The 16,433-nt window shown below is 41.8% G+C and overlaps 1 protein-coding gene across 4 annotated transcripts in view; it reads left to right on the top strand.

Annotated features, from left to right (window-relative positions):
* Nucleotides 1-16,433, top strand: part of tle2a (TLE family member 2, transcriptional corepressor a) — a 39,808-nt gene that overhangs the window by 10,024 nt on the left and 13,351 nt on the right. For all 4 annotated transcript variants that reach the window (XM_041040780.1, XM_041040781.1, XM_041040782.1 and 1 more), the window contains exons 2-4: nt 1,293-1,456; nt 12,671-12,734; nt 16,053-16,097. In XM_041040780.1, the coding sequence (XP_040896714.1) occupies nt 1,293-1,456; nt 12,671-12,734; nt 16,053-16,097 (273 nt within the window). The remainder of the gene's footprint in view (nt 1-1,292; nt 1,457-12,670; nt 12,735-16,052; nt 16,098-16,433) is intronic.

Consider the following 16,433-nt stretch of genomic DNA (forward strand, 5'->3'; position numbering starts at 1 on the left):
AATATTGCTGGTGGGCAAACAAACGTTTTCAGCCAGTGTTGGCAAGTTGCATGTGCAGTCGGAATTTAAGAAAAGAGCAGCTGGATTCTAACAGCGTCTACTCCACATAAAGCTGTTGCGCACATTTTTAGGAAATATATTAGCAAATGCTACAAATATCTAAAAATTCAAGATGATGGGTATTATAACTCTTGATTATGAAATTTTAGGAGATACCAGATGTAGCTTATCCTATTTTAGCCAAATGCAGTTTTTATGAAGTTACAGTAGCTTGTAAAATTTTCAAGCAGTCAAGCAACCCTACCTGGCATCAGATCTAACTATGTCCTTCCACAGTAACATTTCCCCTTTCTTAATATCTCCTTTCACAAGCTGAAAAAGATCAACAATTGGTTGAATCAATGACTCAAGATCATGAATCAAGACTGGTTGTTAATTACCAAACACGGCCATATTAAAAGAAATGTGCGTTCCTGCAAGAAACATATATTACATGCTACATTACGCTCAGCCTCACTATCATACTTGACCATTGAAAAGCTTTTGAACCGGCTGTCCCAGGCCCGTCTGCTCACTGTTATTTTGACAGAGAGCCAAATAGACAGACAGACGGACAGCCCCCACCATCCTCCTAGTCCTGCTCTCAGACCCCTTTTGTCTGCCTGTCCTGCAGCATTACCCCTGTGGTTGTAGTCTCCTAATTGCTCTGGACCCTGCAGAGAAGGGAGACTAAGCACAGGGGTTGGCAGGGGTCTTCAGCCATGATGGGGTCCTTTTTCTCCACTTTTCTCTCACCCACTGCTCTATTTCTTTCTTTCTTTTATTTTATTTTAATTTATTTCTTCTGCTCAGATTTGCAGTTATACAAAGTGTGTTCATTTGGCAAAGAAGCTCTTGTACCTCTTTACCCTCCCCTCCAAGCTGGTGACCCATTCACATCTGGCTCTACTTGTGATGGCAGTGTCTCTATAATAGATAGCCTCTCAGAATAGTTACACACAGGCATACTGGCATACAGCTACAGATGGGGTGATCATGTAGATCTTTGCTACCTGTGGTTGTTTTGTAATGTAGATGCAGCTCCATTTGAAGAAATTGCTTAAGTGAAGCCTTTCTTTTACCATATGAAATTAGTCATGTTATGCAGAAAATTACTCAGCCTTTGGCCTTATGCTGTTATTTTGAAAGCAGATTTCAAGAATAATTGTTTTTTGGCAACTATCCTGTATTTCTAGATTTCTTAAATATGTTCTCACTCAAATCCCTAAGCTGGCTACCTCTTCTCTTCTCAGGCGCCTCTGCAGCCACCCCCTGGGTCCTCAGCTTCAGTGGTGGCAGCCGCAGCAGCAGCCGCAGCGGCGGCATCTGGAACGCCCCAGTCACTGAAACTAACTTACCCGGAAACTTTGGACCGCATTAAGGAGGAGTTTCAGTTCCTCCAGACCCAGTACCACAGGTAGGTGTATGGTGGTTTTCACTTTTTAAAAAAAAAAAGAAAAAAGGTGTGTGTACTGGAGTTTCCCCCTTCAGTGTCCCTATGGGTTACCGGGCATTCAGACCAAAATCAACACTGTTTAAAAAAACTGCCAAGAGGTTGTGTAGCTGCGGGCATGTTGGTGCAGATACAGGTGAGATGATTAATATTCTCTTGGAAGGCCACTTTTGGTAATAGATCATATGTCTGAAGGTTTATCAGACAGCAAAAACACTTCACAGCGATTTGAAAATACTCTGAGGCAGGAATTACAACTCTGTAAAGCTGTCACAGCGACAATCATTTTATGTTCTCTCTGGACAACCGATAGGAGTACCCCATTCATGATGCAAAGTTACCTACTGAGAATGTGCACTTGAATTTGACTGATTGACTGCAGTGTGTTGCCAGCTCTCTTTGCATTGTGTTATGGTAAAAGTTGAGCCAGGTGGATTTTTTTTTTCCTGACAGCAGCCATACCTTGTATACCTTGTCTTCTTTTGCTCTCCTGTCTTACATGTGTACCTGCACACACATACTCATTCGATCTCAGAGATAGTGCAAACCTCTGTGATGTTTTGTCTAACTTTCTTGGCAGAGTTTTCCTGGACCACTACAGGTGTGCGTGTATGTGCAGGTGTGTGTAGGTGTGTGTATGTGTATGTATGTATGCGCCACTTTTTTCCCTTCAGGAAAGGAGTATGCATACATTACCTTATGTATATAATAACTATGCTATGCACCATGCAACCCTTTTTGCATGACTGTATGGTGTGCTTGATGTGCAGGAATGTGCCTAGAATGCCTTTGAATGTGGGATTTGGGCCGACTGTGCAGTCCCAGCCATCTCTCTCTCTCTCTCTCTCTCTCTTTCTCTTTTTGTCTCTCCCTCTCTCCCCTCTCTGTTCTCTTGGCACACCTTCACAGGGTCCCCACCCCCTCACTCCTCTCTCATCCTGCTTTGATTCGGCTGGCCAGAATCTCCCCTACCTCCCTTTCTGTCCCACTTCAAACTTCTTTTGTATGCCCGCCTCCCTCTGTCCACAGCCCCCCTAACCCCTGTGGCTACTGCTTCCATGTACACACAAATGCCTCTGTGTGTGTGTGTGTGTGTGTGTGTGTGTCTCCTTATATTTTTGTCCTTTCACCAGAAACCACACAGTCCAAAAGACTAGGATGGTTATCCACATAAACAGGTACTTTTGTGACTGAAAAACCAGACCTAAAACTTGTAACATACATTCTCAGATATACCTCGACAATGATAAATGTAACCACAGTAATCCTATATGGTTGTGTTGGCTGTTTACTTGGTCTAATCTTTGTCTGGATGTCATGGTCATGTCATGTCTGGATGTCAACTGACCACCTCTTTGCCTTGACATCTTGTTTGATGTGCGTGTTCATCTGGATGTACATTGAATTTTGCCTCAATGTGGGACAAGGTCTTAAAAAAAGCATGCATGCTCAGTGAATTAGGGGGCAACCCAAGGTTATCACCCTGTGACAGTTTTTTTTTTTTAAGAACCAAACTTTTGAGCAGCACTGACCCAGACAAATCAAGCGATTCAGTGAACATGAGTCACCCCTGGATCTGTTGGTTGAGACAGCGTGATCTGGCAGCAGTTCAGTGTTACACCTCGTGTTACAGAACACCTGGAGCATCACCCTTTTGCCAAGCACTGGTGCTGAGAACTAGGGAGCAGGATAAACAATAAATGAATGATGAGATTAAGAATACGATTGGGAGCAAGAGCGAGCTTGTGATTCCATTTGCATCCTCCAATTTTGATACCACATTGTGCTGTTTTAGCGGGCCTGGTTCAGGTTTCCAGGAAAGAATGTTTAACCTTCCTACAGGCTTCTCCAACAGCCCAAAGCACACCCACAGCAGATTAAAACACTGCTGATGACTACAACTGAAAACTGACACTGTAACCATAACAATAAAAAAACATTATTGCAACAGATTGTGTTGTCAGATATCTTTCCACAAATCTGTCAGATGCATGTTTAATCTGGCAGGTGAGTACCTGTTAATTGGAATGAATGGTTTGGCTCTCTGATAATTGGCAAACAAATGGCAGTAAACTTGAGCTGCTGCTCTTACTGTGTTTCAGAGACAGCAGCAATACTGCTGCCTTTTTATTTTGATCAAACACATTGAGACAAGTGAATCATATTTATTAAGCCCAAAATCACACATTTGAAGACCCAGAAAGCAAAATCTAATTTAAAAACTGAAAAAAATAATTTTTGTTAAGAATATTGTTAATATGAATATAATGAAAATTTGATAAGGTTGTTTTTTTCTGAAACATTCACAGAGCTGTTGAGTAAGTTCTTTTGAGGCTGCAGTTATTGTGTCGCATTATTACTGACAGGTTTATCTAATAGTTAATATATGTCAATGCTGGACAAATTTTCTGATTAATATATTTCCTTGTCCTGTGCTGGTGTCATTTTAAATTTATTTCAAATCATTGCCCTAATGTTTAATAACAACATTCAACTGAAATGGCAAGAATTTTTTTTTTACTTCACCTGGCATTAACTGAAGTGTTTCTGATGTTTGTGTGTGTGTATGGCAGTCACCATGGAGCCCAGTCATTCATGTCAACTTGTCTTGAGACATATGCTACTTTCAGCTCATAAAACAACCATTATGTAGTAAGAACAGGACTTATCCTTTGACATTGCAAGCAGCACAATAAAAGCACTTGACTCTTTAGGGGTGTAGCTCTGAAAAGCTGTTAGATGCCAGCTAACCAAATATGACCCTAAAAAAGTTAGTTTGGTAGCAGTTTTAGAAAAGACCAGACAGATAGCAGTCTGAAGGATTAGCAGTGGCCTTGTTTAGTCAAGCAGCAGACAGGTCGCACCACAGATGCACATCTCATTGCAGGCTACACCTTCATGTAATCAGACCCACTTGTTATAGTATTCACCCTGCAGGGAATACATGACCTGAACTCCCACAGAGACAGACACAAACACACTGACCCATTCAGAGAGACTCCCAATGTAATGTATGTCCTTAACACACGCTTGCACACATGTATGTATGAGGGCCTCCCCAATTATCTTCACACACAAATAGATGTTGTCTAGAAATAGCAGGGCTTAGTTGTGTATTTTGGCTGCAGAGAAGGTGGCTGGGTTCTGATAGATGTTGGATTAGACGGCAGGAAAGAGACGGAGGGAAGGGATTAGTGCTGATGAGCTGCAGCTCTGTGTGAGTGTGTGTGTGTGCGTGCGCAGGAGGATGGATGGGTGGGTGGCAGGGTGTGTTTCTAAATTTGTGTGTCGCTTGTTGGGTTTGATGGTGTGTGTGTGTGTGTGTGTGTGTGTGGTTGGTATGAAGGGATGAGAGATTACTGAGGAAGCTGAAGAAAGGGAAGGGTTAATTAATTAAAGGGTCATTGGTGGGTCAGTGGCCCTGATTTTTTGCTGTGTGTGTGTGTGTGTGCATGTGTGTGTGTGTTTGCTAACTATCTAAACAGGCTGTAATCAGCAGACGGGGAGACGGGAGGAGCTGCTGACACAGAGTTCTCATTACTGTAATTCTCTTCCTCCACACACACGCACACACACATCCCTGACTTTTTTTTATACTGCATTCGTGGGGACCCATCATTGACATAATGCATTCATAGCCCCTTATACTAACCTTAACCATCACCATAGAGGAAGATAGGCTTTCCACTCTCCAACTAACATGTTTTCACTCACCACTTAAGCATCCTTCGACATGTCGCAACAGTGTTAACGACTGACACACACACACTGAATGAGTATGTCGTCTTTAAAATTTTTGGCTGTAACCAGATCAGATGATCTTCAATATAGAAGAGTTGAACTTTTGATAGGTCGTATAAAACTGTAGTCACAGGTTAATTTCTGGTCATCATCATCCAGAGTAGTTATGTGTGTGTGTGTGTGTGTGTGTGTGTGTGTATATATATATATATATATATATATATATATATATATATATATATATATATATATATATATATAGTGTACCTAAGACTTTTCATATATTTTTCCAAACTAATTAATTGATTCATCTTCCACTAGATAGTCTGTGCTTGTACTGCACAAGCTTTTGTTTACTTTGAATTCATACATATGTATGTAGGTTAAAGTGTGTTTGCATAGACAGTATGTCTTTGTGTATGTATCATTTTTTAATAATAATTGTATTTTTCATGTGTAAATAAAGAAATACATAACGTAGTGCTTGAAATAATTAAATCAATTTATTGGTCAGTTGACAGAAAATCAGTAAGTAAATAAGTAATGGTGAGTCAAAAGTGCCGAACAGTGGCAGGCTCTTCAGCGACAGTGAGCTAAATATCTTTGGGCTGTGGGCTCTTGGTTGAACAAAACAAGATGCATGAAGTTGTCAGCCTGGTCTCTAGGAGTTTGTGAGGAACAACTTTCTCTGATTTCTGGGCCAAACAATTTATCAGTTAACCTAAACTACAACCAGCTGATTAGTGAATAATGAAAGTTGCATTTCCGTTCCCTGCATGCTTTATCACACATTATCTGTTTGCCTTTTGCCCTTTTTAGACAAGCTGTTAATTCCGTTAACTATTTTAACATCAACATTAAAATACATTTTCATTTCAAATTGAAACCTCAGTTTACCAAAGCCGCGTAGTGTCTGAACTGCATTCAGTAAAGGAGGTTGTGAAGCTGAGTTGAATTACATGCACTGACATGTTAATTTTGACCACCTCCTGTGTTGGTCTGAATTGAATATATCACATGCATGCAGATGGGCTGTGTATATACAGATGTAATTGGATGGAATAGTCAGGAATCCTCTGTTTAACTGCCTGATGAAATTATATTTGCTTTAGGGAGGGCTGAGGGTTTGTGGTTTGTTTATAGTTACGTGTGCGTTTTATTTGTGGGTTGGTGTGTGCGACACCTCTCCCTCTTCTAATTGTGTGTATGTGTGTGTTTTAAACATTTATGAAAGAGCAGCCCTTACAGTGAGTCTGGCAGCAGTGGAGAGTACGGTTGGCTTGCTATTGTGCGACAAGATCCCAGCTTTGCTTTGTGTATGTGTGTGTTTGCTCTTGTACACGCCCTTGAGAAACGATGAAAGAGTACAGAGGCAAGTTGGGTGGGTCCCTGGTGTGGTTGTGTGTGTGTATTTGTGTGTTAGAGTGTGTGTGTGTTTGCTGAGAGACCAGGAAAGAAGCCATGGAGCAGAGAGGAAAGGTTGATCAATAGTTAATGAGATGTAAAGTGAACAGTCACATACCTGGAGGCTTGGGGGCTAAATGGTCCTGACACTGTAAAGGCCATGACACTGCTGCAGTCACCACAGGGTTCCCATCAGTGTCTATAATGTGTACGTGCACACGTTTTTTTGTGTGTCCTTTACTGGCCGGTGGATCAGCGTTTGTGTGGCACTTGTGTCAGTAATGATGCCTGTTTGCCAAGGCAGAGATGGCTTCCAAGTTTTGAAGTGATGGTGAAACCATCTGACATTGTATCTGCATTTGAGAATATCAATAAAGATCAAGAAGTTTGTGGACTGTGATATAGCTGGAAATGTTTTATGTGAAATTGTGATGTATATGCTATTTCTGTTCAGTGCTTTCTTAGATAGCTGTTCATTTTTCTTATATAAAAAGATACGAGTCTAATGTCATGTCATAAAACCTTAATACTAACGACTATGCCCTCATCTCATACTTTCATCTCCTCTACTCTCTAGTATGGATGGGGCTGATCCGATCCAGTATCATTATCAGGTTCCGATACCAACATAATTCACGGATCGGAAATTTCCAATCCAACCTGCTGAGATTACCGATCCATGAACCATTCTCACTATTTTACCTGGATGTTTGTTCTATATTTTGGCTGGCTTATGACTTAAATGTCGATTTATGGTCGCTGCTGATACAGATAGCGGACCGGAGCAGCTAATGTTAGAAACGCTGTTGCGGTGTGTTCCGTGCTCTCAGAGTCCGTTTATTGCGGGAATATTAGGCTACCATTTTTTCGTCTAATTTTTCTGTTTAAAAAGTCCGACATTGCATGGACAGAGCAGCTCCGTCAGTAAGCGGCTGCTGTAGCCGTAAGTGGTTAGTGGATGGAGGCAGCGGTGAAAGCCGGTAAATAATAAATATTGCTCCAAGCTAAGTGGGCGGGTTCTCGGCCGGCTGACCCATAGAGTAACCGCCTCTCCGCCAAATATGGAAAGTACACTCCCACTAAAATACAAGATGGCGCAGCTCTAATACCCATGGTTTGGTCAAAAACCCGACTCCCCGAAACCAATGGGTGGCGTCACGGGTGCTACGTCCATGTCTTATACAGTGTATGGTGATTTCCTGCCGGCTGCTCTGCTAACTGGCTGCAAAATGTGGAATGGATTTCCTGAACGGAGACGTGTCTCAATGTGAGGCTGAGTAATGAGACACGCCGCCATTCAGGAAATCCATTCCACAGTTTGCAGCCAGCTAGCAGGCGAGGATTGAGCAGCACTGCGGCTAACCTTTTCAGCACAACATGTCCGCTGTGTGGAAATATTTTGCACTAGAAACACCCCAAAGCAAGACAGCAACGTGCAATGTTTGCAAAGCCGTTGTACCGAGGGGCGGAAGCTCCGTCGCGGCCTACAAGTGGTAATAAGTAGCGATTAGCTCGATGCTAACATACTATGGAGAATCCCATTGACGGGCTAGCGCATTAGCATCGGTCGCGCTATTAACTTTTACACACAAACGATAAACCAAATCGGGACACCATAACAGGTGAGTCATACAGGTAATAAACACACCAACAATATATTACTCACAGTCCCTTCTAGATACAGCAGGAAGAAAATGAACCGTGAGTGAGCTTCTGCCCCTCGGTATGTTTGAGATTTGAAAAACCTTGATTTGTTGATGCTACAAGAGCCAGTGTACTTAATTTGTGCTCATCAGATCAAGTAGCCCTTTTTAGTATTTGTTTTATTTGGAGAGGGGTAATCTAAAAGAAGGTTATCCTTTATGGGTATCTCTTTAATTTAATACATAGCCTATTGACTGTTAACAGGATTTCCTGTTTTTCTGACCTTATACTTACCTCAAGTTGCCTTTTGGGAAATACATGCATACATTCGTACATATCATACTTGCCTGTAGAGAAGATTTATTACAGCATCATATAAAATAAAGAATATTGATAATAATATTAACGCAAACAGATCTCTGGTATCGGAATAGTATCTGTATCAGCAGATATCCAAATTCAGGTATCGGGATCGGATTGGTAGTGAAAAAAATGTGGATCGGCGCATCCCTACTCTCTAGTGTGTATTTGACTAGACCAGACTACTATTGGATGATGCACGGAGGAGATTGACTTTTTTTCTCTAATTTGTTTGGCCTTCTGGATTGTCGCTTGCGCATCACTTTCACAAATGCACTATACATATATTTATATTTATATGCTGTATACTAAGCAGAGCAATTATGTAGCTGATTATACTGCATTTAATCTTCAAGAAAAAAACTGACATAAACCTGTTTTTGAGATTCTGTTTTTGCTGTCCCACTGCTCACGCTGATGTCTTTTTGTGGAAAGAAAATCAATGCTCTCTTAAATTTTATCTCTGTGAACACAGTTAAAAAATATTCTCAAACAACCAAAAGCAACGGACAAGTGTTTTATAGAAAAGAAAAATATAAAAATGTCTTTGTTCCTTTAGCAAAATAATCAATGAGGGAATAGTGGAAGCAAAAGTATTGTTAAGAAAAACAAACAATGGAAAGGTAAGAGTTGACATTTTTACAAAACCCAGTAGCTTGATTCAAACATGGAGTCTAAAGAGGCAGTCAGCACATTTCTACAAAGTGCAGGATCTTAATTAGACACTTCACTGTCTGTAGGCTCTTGTTAGAGCATGTGTGCGTTCATGAAGCAGATTTGTGTGTGTGGGTGTACATGCTGCGCACTATATGTGCTTGTGTGTGTGTGTGTTTTGTTTTTGTGTGTCTGTACATACATTGGCTGTAACTATATGTTGGTTTAGTTCACATACACACACACTTAAATGCTTTTGTGCGGCAAGCGGTATGTTTGTGTGTTTCTCTGTGTATGCGTGTTAGAACATGTGTGCGTGCACGTGTGTATGTGTGTGTGTTCAGTACTAGTGCAGCACTGACAGAGCTGTCTGAAGGCTGGCAGGCTGCAGATTTGTAGCGCATTCGGCTGATCATCTTATCTCCTGTCACCGCCAGTGAAAGATTGGAAGAACCGAGCCCACAGAGGCGCACACACATGCACACACACACATGCACACACACACACACGCACACACACGCGCACGCACACAGCGTTCTCCTTTTTCCTGGCTGGTTCCTTCTTTCTTTCTAGCTCGCTCACTCAGTCTTGTTTTCTCCTTGTGTTGCTGTGTCTTTCTCTCCATCCTCCAAACCTGCTCTCCCTCCCTCTCTCTCAGTAAATGGTGCTGAGCCAAAGACTAATTATTACAGGCAATCATTTCGACATGAAATACCCACTTCCTGCTCACCGCTCTCCACCCCTCTCTCCCTCATTTTCTTCCCCCCCTCCAAGTCTTTTATTCTCCTACAGTCACATAATGGCAACACACACACACACACACGTGTTGGTCTTTCTATAGTTATGAGGACACTCTTTGACATAACACATTCCCTAGCCCCTTAACAACCACAACTAAATACCCAACCCTTACCGCAACTCTCACCTAGACCTAATTCTAACCTGAACCCTAAAACCAAGTCTTAGCCCTCAAACTGGATTGTTGAGGTGTGTTCTCACAGCGATGGTTTTGAACAAAAATATGTCCACACAACCATAGGACACACACACACACACACTAGTAATTTCATTCCTTGTCCATTTTGTGAGGAATGGTTATTGCTTTCCAAGTGCAACCTTGGGGTCTTTCCTGTAAGCACAAGAAGTTTCCGTCTGCACACGTGTGTGTATGAGTATATGTGTATACATTTGCTATGTAACCTTGTAATGCTTTTGTGCAATTTCTGGAGCGCTGTGCCAAAACAGAGGACTAATTTCATGGGTACAGAGACCTTTATTTTCTTTCCTGACTACCCTTTAGTGGTATTTAATAGCATGGCGCTGACTGCTGCTCATTTCTGTCCTGAATGGTCCTTTTCAAGCACCTTAAACCACAGACATACCCACACCTGCTGTGAATTCTTTGAAAGTGATCTGATTGCCATATTATGGCTTTATTAGATAGGTGAGAGAAGAGAGAAATGAAGGGAGAGAGATATGGGGAATAACATGCAACAAAGGTACCCAGCACCCAGGGTACCCAAACTGACCAGTAATAGTTTGAATAATTGATTTATTGAAGTAATTTTACTTTAAAAAAAAAAAAAAAACAACTTTAAATAACCGAAATCTTTGGGTTATTGGTTTGTTTGATAGGCAGATGAAGTTAATTGAAGACCTTGGGCTCTAGAATATTTTGATGGGCATTGTTACTGCTTTTTGATGTTTTATAGACTAAAGACTTAATTGATAAATCAAAAGCAATAAACTGATTAAATGAAAATAATCTTCACAGCAACACATTTTAAACACAGGAATTCCAGAGCAGTCACTCCAATTATCTCTGTGCTAATCAATAGCTGTTTCTCTGTTTAGTGTGAGTGTGTCTCTAATCATTGCTCTGCTTCTCTAAGCTCATCCCAAGTTTATGTCGTGATGAACACGCTGGCAGTCGTCCGCACAAACACACACACAGTTACATTAGTTCTCAGCCCAGCTGTGAGTGACTTCTGCCGAGAGGCAGTTCCACTGTAATAAAATCTATAGGGTGAAGGGGGGTTTAATCCTCATTCCATCCCTCCACCACCACCTCCTTCTCCTCCCTCGTCCCTCTTCTCCTCAACTGGCTGGCAATGATAAATGAGTCAATTATGTGTGTGTGTGCATGCAGCGCTGGAGAAGGGGAGCGGATGGGAACATTATTACCTGTTGCGGCTGGGGGTAATGTTGCGGTATTAATCATATTCTAATTTTCCTCCACCAAACGACCCCCCTGCTCCACCCCCCTCCACCCACCTCCAACATCCCACCTCAACACACCACACACAACCCCCCGCAAACAAGTCGACGTAAACTGCCAAGGGCCCAAAATATACTACCTCTCTGAGTAGGGGTGGGAGAGACAGAGTGTGAGAGAGAGAAGAGATGGGGTGACTGAGATGGAGAGAGAGCGACAGAGGTAACGAGGGAGGTGTTTGTGTGTTTGGACCTGAACACATTCAGATACGGAAGTCTGTCTGTGTGTGTGTGTGTGTGTGTGTGTGTGTATACGTGTGTTTAAAAATTCAGCCAACGGCATTATCCAGTTTTAGAGGACATGAGGGACTGGTTTGGGCGCGAGGAGAGACGAGCAGACACAGAGGACAGACAGAAATATAGGACACATGGGAGAGGTGTTTGGTTGCTATCACCTCAGAGGTGTGTGTGTGTGTGCGCGCATGTGTGCATGTGTGAAGGAGCTTCCACACCAGGCTTCGCTGTAGCTATGATATCCTTAAATGCCCACAGTCAGAGAAACATTCATGGGTCATGTCGGGAACACAAGAAGAGAGTAGTGATTGCTGAAACAGAAAAGGCAGATTTATTACGTGTATTCAGACTAAACTGGCACATTTGACCCACTTAAAGCAGAAAGTCAGACTTCGGTGGAACTTGGTAAAATGTGTTGTTGAAGGTGAAAGAAGGGGGGATGGTCAGACAGAGATGTAAAGACAGACTGGCTGGTAATTGGGGAAGCAACAAAATGAGGAGGAGTGGAGGGCACATGGATAGATTGAAAATTGTCCACTGAGAGAGAGAGATCGTGAGAGAGAGACACCTTGGATGTGCCTGCCTGCAGTTTTGGCTGGATTTCAGGCTCTGAGCGTGACTTCGTCTATTTCTGCTCTGCTGTGAGGTGATAATGGGCTGTCAGCACCCCAGTCACCCTGCTCCCTCCTCCCCCACCAAGTGTGAGAGAAAAAGAGAGAGAGGGAGGAGGGGGTGAGAGAGAGAGAGGAGTAATTTGTTGTCACATTGCTAATTGCATTGTGTATTTTCTTTCTTGCTTGCTTTTTTTTGGGGGGGGAACATGATACAAATCAAAACTAACCCGTTATATTTTTTCCACTCTTGTAGTTTGAAACTGGAGTGTGAGAAGCTGGCCACAGAGAAGACTGAGATCCAGAGACACTATGTTATGGTGAGACACACACACACGCACACACACAGGCCATGTCTCTTTGCATACACTCACAACAAGTGCAGCGCCAAGTCTGCTGAATCCCTTTCATCTGCTAACAGCTGCCAAACAACACCCACCAAAAAAACCACACACAAGACCACACACACTACCACACGCACACATATTATAAGAATGCAGAATAAACAGCACTTACATGGGCGTGCAGTCTTGTGCTTGTGTTTGCAAGTGTTTCTTTTTGTGTCTGAGATATGTACTCCTGGACCATCTGCTCAAGGTTGTGCACAGAACCTCATACTCATTTGGTACAGACCCAAATGTGTTCGTAATATCTACTATCAAACTTTCAGTTGCTGAACACTGACTTCCAATGTCTAGTGTGATTGATACTCCTCTTTTTTTATTCTTTGGTCACATTGTTCCTGATCTCAATCAAAATGTCACCTGTTCAAGCCAAACAGAGTATGTTGGATGCTATGTATGTTACATTGCTGGTGGTTTTTGCCAGCAAATTAAGATTATTATATACTTTTGGTACATGCTTGTATTGTAACTGTGGCATTTTACAGCATAATGGAAATCAAACTTTGAATCCTCAAAGTTGTTGCTAAACTCTAGCGGCGCTGAAACAAGTAGTAAATTAATCAGTTACTTAATTGACTAAATTAATTGGCAGCAAATTTGATCATTGTTTTAATTGGTTGAATTGTTTAAGTCATCCTTGAAGCAAAAAAAACAAAAAGCATTTGTTTCAGCTTCTCGTTTGTGGATATTTTCAGAGTGTCTTTTATTATAGTAAAGTTATAACTTTGGGCTTTAGTTGTTCAAAATAAGAAACATGAGTGTGTCATCTTGGGCTCTGGGTAATTGGGATGGGCATACGTTATTGTTTTATGACATTTTATTAAATTAAAATAATCATAAGAAGAATTGATCATCAAGCTTGTCGTTAGTTGCAACCCCCCTGACTAATTCAGACTTGTGGTTGTTTCACTGCTGTGTCATTGGTTGTCAGTCATCCCCTCCCACATGGCCGTGTTCGTCTGACCATACGATCTGTTCTCTGATACTGCTGCTTCCGTGCAGATCCTGTAAGTTTGATGCTTTTGCATCTCATCACTGAGGGCAGAGGAAGTCTTAGAGGTGAACATGGGACGATGGTTTCAATCCCAGAGTCCTTCATGAAAATTTGGGCATTTAAACAAATGACAATCACTCACTGTCTCTTCTCAACAGGGAGCACAGAAACGTAAATGTATGAGCTCAGTTCCTCTGTGTGAATGTTTAGGGCTGTTTGATTGTTAAGGATACATGATCAGCAAATCATTTTTTTTTTTTTCAGGGGAAAGGAAAGGCCAAAACTCTTTGTCTTCCTTTGTTACCTCAAGCCTTGATTTACCTGTGATCAGAGGCACGCACAACCACAGCTGACTGTGTGTAAGCTGCCCAGAACCTGCTACGCCAAAAAAGAGCTATGTGGCAATCTTGGCACAGAGCAGGGACTGGTGGGGGGATTGAAGTTTTAGTGATGGGGAGAGGGGATAGCTGGCATCGAGCATAGGCCAGGTCTCCTTTCTTGGCTGATGATTTGGGGGAGTTTGGATGTTGCTAAGCAACAGGCGAAACTTGGCACACCAACTGCCAAGCAGAGCTGCCAGGAAAGGCGTCTTTTATGGAGGCACACAGACAAACAGACACAGAAAGAGGAGTGCGCACACACTCGGAGGGAAACATGCACAGAGAGCGCATAGATACACACGCCTACACAGTTGCAGACTTGTGCTACAAACACACACGCACACCTGCACACACAGACACACATATACATGCGTGCTAACTGCCAGGAAAGATGTCTGGAGAGAGAGGACCCCTGCCATCTCCTTTCCCATCCTGCCAGGCTGTTCTGGCTGCCCAACTGCCAATCTCCTCTCTCCACAACCAGCCACGCTGAAAAGCAAATGTCAGCCTGTCACTTTTCGAGGCACCTGACTTTAAAAATGCTCTTCTTTTTCATCCATCACTGAAGGTAGAGAGACAGACAGAGCTCCTCCTGCATTGCTCACAGCTCCTTGTACTTTGGGATAAAAGCTAGGGTCAAAAAGCTCACATTAGACATGATTATTGCAATAGTCTGTCACCTTCTTCTGCTCGGCGACAATTTCCCTGCCTCGCTTTGGGTTTCTGGCTTCCAAAACGTGCCCCAGGGTCATTTTAGAGCCATTGACTTTCAGCAGAGTCAAGGTGAAATTAGTGGCGATGTGCTTTTAGGGACATATGGGCACTTCAGTGTGCACATGCCCGGGCTGGCACTGTCTGAAGCTCAGAGCACAAGAAAGGATTTTGTGAGTGCCTCAGGGCTCACACTTTGTGTATAAACAATGACTGAAATGTCATTTTATATAAATATAAGATCATGGCAGAAATTAGATCTTTGTTAGATGTTTTGTTTTGTTTTTTAAGAAATATGTTGCTATGTCCTAAATGAAAAGGCTGGCAAATCCTGAAAAACAAAACCAGAGCAAGCAAACCAAAAACAAAAATCAACAATATATTAGTCTATCTTTTAATATTTTCTGACTTCCCTGCCTGGTCTTGGCACAAAGCCCCACGCCTATTCAGTCTTACTCACATTAATGGTTTAAAAACAGTTCACATACTTATTTTATTATCCTAAAAAACAACCTAGAAGAGCTGGGCACTGTACTTTTTAGGAAGCATTAATTAAACAGGAGTAAATAGTGCATTTGTTAAGAATTGTTTTTAGCTGCAGATTAATACATATTTCGTTCACCAGTGAGCATTTCCGGCAACCACAATGTGGGACTCATAGTTGGTTTTGGTTTTGAGCTTTTCATGGGATTTTTTGGCAATAGAAAATATACAGAATGTCACCAGACTTCGACTGAAAAGTTTTTTTCTCTGTTCTGTTATTTTTATCATTGTCACTTCTACAATTTATCTTTGTGCAGAAAAACTAAGCTAGATTGCCAAACTTAAAGTTAACTATAACTATTTTTCACCAGGTCTAATGATTCAACTTAATATTTCCATTTAGTTCCTGAAACAATATTTGCAAGTTTTATGTCCAGTATATATTGTGTTGGGATTAAAAATGCATTATCATTGAGCTTTCCCTTCCTTTCAACATTCTGTCTTTTAAAATATTGAAGTCTGTCGATAACCGCATTCCTATGGCATATTAATATTCAAACTATTATTTAAAAACCCTTCTAGCTTTACCTATTCCACACAAGTCTCTTCATATTCTGGTTTATGTGCTATCATATATATTAACTGATGTCCTCCTCTGTATTTCAGTATTATGAGATGTCCTACGGCCTTAACATTGAAATGCACAAACAGGTGAGTGAACTGTAGACCTCTCTCTTCCCTCTTGCTTCACACTCCTAAAGCTTTACATTATTCTCTTGCATTTTTATCGCTGCCTCCTTTCTTTTCATCAGCTCTACTCCAACGTTTTTCAGGAATGTATGTGTGTCTCTGTGTGACTCTCTGTGTGTCTCTCTACCACTGTAATGTCAGTCCTCTCACTGATGGACCTATATAGCACCGTTATGCTGTGGAGGCGTTAATAGGATCCACAAACAGAATTCATTTCTCCACCACAGACAGTTGAGAATACTCTGTCCTTCCCCGAGCCTCCAGAACAGCCTCCCCTCTCGCCCGTCATAAATCCCT

Source organism: Toxotes jaculatrix, chromosome 6 (assembly GCF_017976425.1).
Source record: "Toxotes jaculatrix isolate fToxJac2 chromosome 6, fToxJac2.pri, whole genome shotgun sequence".
NCBI classification, from domain to species: Eukaryota; Metazoa; Chordata; class Actinopteri; family Toxotidae; genus Toxotes; species Toxotes jaculatrix.